General features: G+C 43.3%; 1 protein-coding gene across 1 annotated transcript in view; it reads right to left on the bottom strand.

Moving 5' to 3' along the window:
• utp15 (UTP15 small subunit processome component) overlaps positions 1-1821 on the bottom strand; it is an 11135-nt gene extending 9314 nt beyond the window's left edge. The window contains exons 1-4 of the mRNA XM_012840043.3: positions 1540-1821; positions 1219-1322; positions 988-1080; positions 275-459 (exon numbers count right to left, since the gene is read on the bottom strand). Coding sequence (XP_012695497.1) covers positions 275-459; positions 988-1080; positions 1219-1322; positions 1540-1690 — 533 coding nt within the window. The 5' untranslated portion in view covers positions 1691-1821. The remainder of the gene's footprint in view (positions 1-274; positions 460-987; positions 1081-1218; positions 1323-1539) is intronic.
• Positions 1822-3884: the final 2063 nt, after the last annotated feature.

Below are 3884 nucleotides of genomic sequence, written 5' to 3'. Positions count from 1 at the left end.
CATTAGACAGCAGAGAGGAATGTGACAGACATCTGAAGCTTACCAACACTGAGCACACACACACATATATAGACAGACACACACACACACACACACACACACACACACAGACACATATATAGAAACACACACACACACACATATATAGAAACACACACACACACACACACACACACACACACACACACACACACACACAGACATATATAGAAACACAGACACAGACACACACATGTATATAGAAACACACACACAGACAGACACACACACGTACTTGCTGTGTCCTGAGTACTGGCGGAGGGCCACTCGCCCCCCAACATCAAACAAGCGGATCAGCCCCTCCTCACTCCCAGTGACCAGGAGATGCCCGTCGCCACGGAAACTCCCGCCATACGCTGTGCTTTTGAAGCGAGTGAAACTCCGCTGGGGCTCCTGTGAGTGTGGCCCGTATATCTGAACCTGTGGCGCACGCGCGCGCACACACACACACACACACACACACACACACACACGTAATCAGTGTCTGCATGGGTGTAACCCAACTCATAACTCTACCGTCTCAACTAGTCTTTTTCATTAACATTATAAATAATTTAACTCATAACTCTACTGTCTCAACTAGGCTTTACTCTTTGTCCGTCAACACATAATAGACCCTTAGCTCTACAGTCTCAACTAGTCTTTTTAAATAACATTAATCAAAATAGACTCATAACTCTACTAAATAAACTTAAGTGGGGGAAAAGACAATGAACATGAGGAACAGAATGAGATCATGTGAGTGCGCGAGAGTGTGTGTGTGTGTGCGAGTGTGTGAGTGTGCGAGAGTGTGTGTGTGTGTGCGTGAGTGTGTGTGTGTGTGTGTGTGTGTGTGTGAGTAAGTGTGTGTGTGTGTGTGAGTGTGAGTAAGTGTGTGTGTGTGCGTGTGTGTGTGTTTGTGAGTGAGTGTGAGTAAGTGTGTGTGTGTGTGTGAGTGCGAGTGCTTACCCTGGTAGACGCAGTAACAGCATAGTTGTGGGGTGGCAGTGGAGAAAAGTCAATCTTAGAGATGGCACCGAACTCCTTCACCTGCACTGTGGTCTGCGGGGGACAACAGAACAGTGTCACTCTCTTCACACTCACACTCACACTCACACACACACACACACAGAGAGAGAGAGAGAGAGAGAGAGAGATAGAGAGGTGACAAGCAGCAAGTCCAATAAAGCTCTATCTTACTTTGAAACTCTTCCAGTAGCGAGTGTCCTCTGTGACTTTCTCTCCAAGATGCTGGACCAGTGGGATTTTCGTAGGTTTAAACGACGCCATTGCCTGGCACTTCACTTCACGGGCAGACAGAGGGGAAAAGGAGAGACAAGCGACGATGATGATGATGACGATGAAGATAATGATTACAAAGCTAGTCCTACGCGACGTGCTAGTAAAACACTGACGCTACTTGATGCTGGTGTTATTCCTAAGCACTCCTTACAGAGCCCTTTAACTATTACATTCAAGCACGTAGCTAGTTATTGTCAACAGAGCTCTTCCCGTCCTTACCTTCTGCAATGTGGTCTGGTGTAGTGACTGAAACACGAAGGCTGGCTTTCAGCGTGCTTCCGAAGCAAAGAAGATTGTTGGTTGAAGCGGCTCCGAAAATACAATTTAGTATACCTCTGTATGAAGGACACTTATCCAATTCACATTTCATACATTAGAGTCAGCTTTACCATAATCTTAAGTGTATAGATGAAAAAAAGTGTGATATTGGCCAAATCACGTTGCTACAATTCGCTTCATGGCGCTGACATTTTCCCCCGACGACTTCCGGTGTGCATTTCTTCCTCTCTCTATGGTGTTCGCCCATTCAATCTGCCTATACTGCCCACGTGTGGACATCCAACATCCAATCCACGTGTCTAGTCCGTATGGCCACCGTGTGGCGATTTCGTTGTACTGCTGTTTCAACAGTTCTGAAGCACCAGAGGCACGGAGGGTTTCTGTAGAACCATAGACATAGTATACATGTATTTGAAATACGTATTTCAATCACTTTGAGTATTTTGTAATTTGTATTTGATAGGGCTGATGAAAAATCGATCGTAATTTGTAACAAAATACTTTAGAGTGGAGTAATTTTGTATTTAAAATACTCAAAATACTTTCTCGAGTGTTTAGGCAGAAGGTGTTTTTCTGTCGGATTCTACCACTTGACCGTCTGATATGCCTCTGAATGTCATTGTCGAATCAGGCAACAGTCAGGCAAAAGTGGTGCTTCAAATGCATCCCCCCCCCCCCCCCCCTTTGGGGCGAAATGGAAATCGCCCCAGATATCTCTCATTGACTCTCATGTTAAATCCATTTTTTTTTTCAGAAAACAGGGCTGTGTTCGAAAACTTAGATAGCTGTCTTGATCCTTGTCAATTTATCTTCATTAGTACGCCGACTTAAAGAAGGTTCTTTCAAAGAGCGAATCGAGTTGTTGCACTGAACGTTAGCCATCTTGACAGAATAACTCTCTGCGCCATTCCCTAACCAGAGACAAATTTAAAAAAAGATGGCGGATGAAATTGTCGAAGTTCCACAAAAGTATTCACCGATGTAAGTTTATTTGCTTTTTTTGGTAATTTTTTTTTTAAAGTGACCGAGAAATAAACAGTGTACTATGTAATTATGTCATGATTGATTAACAAAAATAGTCTGATTTTGTTAGCGATGTATCCGTTAGCCAGGTCGGACACAAATGTGCAAGCCTTTTACCCATAAATCTGTGCGCCAGCTTCCTCTGGCCAACTGGAAATTTTAAACAAAGATGGCGGACCATCCTTCTCGCGTAGATCTTTCAAAAGTTACAGAGAAATAGACACTGTACCATCAGATAACACCATTATTGTAACCAGCAATAATGGTTGAAGTGATTTGCGAAGCGTCAGTCAGCCAACTTTCCAAACTGAAAAGCTGCTGAAAGGGCTCCTCCTCTTCCGCTACGTAGCTAAGATTGCGCCCGTTTAGGGTGAGTAGTGTCCATCGTTTCACACTGCATTTTTTGACCGTTTGCAGTGCGCCATCCGGGTACTTTCAGTGCCCTGATTTCTGCTGGTTCTGTCAGTGTGAACGCCCTAAGCACTGAAAGTCAGTGTTTGAAGTGTGCAAGTGCGCGGTAATAGACACGGCCTGTGACTTGATCAAAGCCGTATGACGTCCTTATACGCAATTACGTATGACGAAAGCATGGTGGGGCGAGCCCTCCCGGAAGCCATAGAGATTGCATTGAGAGCCCTGTTTTGTGAAAACACGAGAGTCACACAGCTGCTGCCTGCAAACATATATATATACATAATCAATCAAGTTGTTGTCTTTTAACCCTCTAATCACCATAGCGGCCGCCGAATTACTAGCTTTGCTTAGTTACACTGACATTCTGTGACTGTTCTTCATTTTTGTGGGGTTCACCAGAGCTTTGTGTACATTATATAGCCCAAACCTGAATGCTGTGCTATACCAAACTGAGAAAACGGAAAATCCAGAAAAAGTATTTCCTATATTTTAAATACAAAATACATGTATTGTATTTTGTTTCATTTTCTGGCACCAGTATTTTGTATTTTATTTTAATACATTTATTTGAGGGATATTTAGTATTTTGTATCAAAATACATTTTGATGTATTTTTGCCCATCTCTGTATGTGTAGAACCAGCTACTGCGGTTGTCTAGCTTGTTTCTGCTGTAGGCCCATTTTGCGTCAAAAGGTTCACTAAATGGGTTCTGCAACTTTTATGTAGTATAAATCCTATTGCTGTAGTATTAATCATATGCTGCAGTAGTAATCCTATGGTATTAATCCTATGCTCCCCCCCCCCCCAAAAACACACACTCACCACAGGTTAATGAGAAGCGTGTGGT

Source organism: Clupea harengus, chromosome 3, assembly GCF_900700415.2.
Source record: "Clupea harengus chromosome 3, Ch_v2.0.2, whole genome shotgun sequence".
Lineage (NCBI taxonomy): Eukaryota > Metazoa > Chordata > Actinopteri > Clupeiformes > Clupeidae > Clupea > Clupea harengus.
Note: the sequence above shows the minus strand (reverse complement) of the source record. Positions and strands in the feature narration are given on the sequence as shown.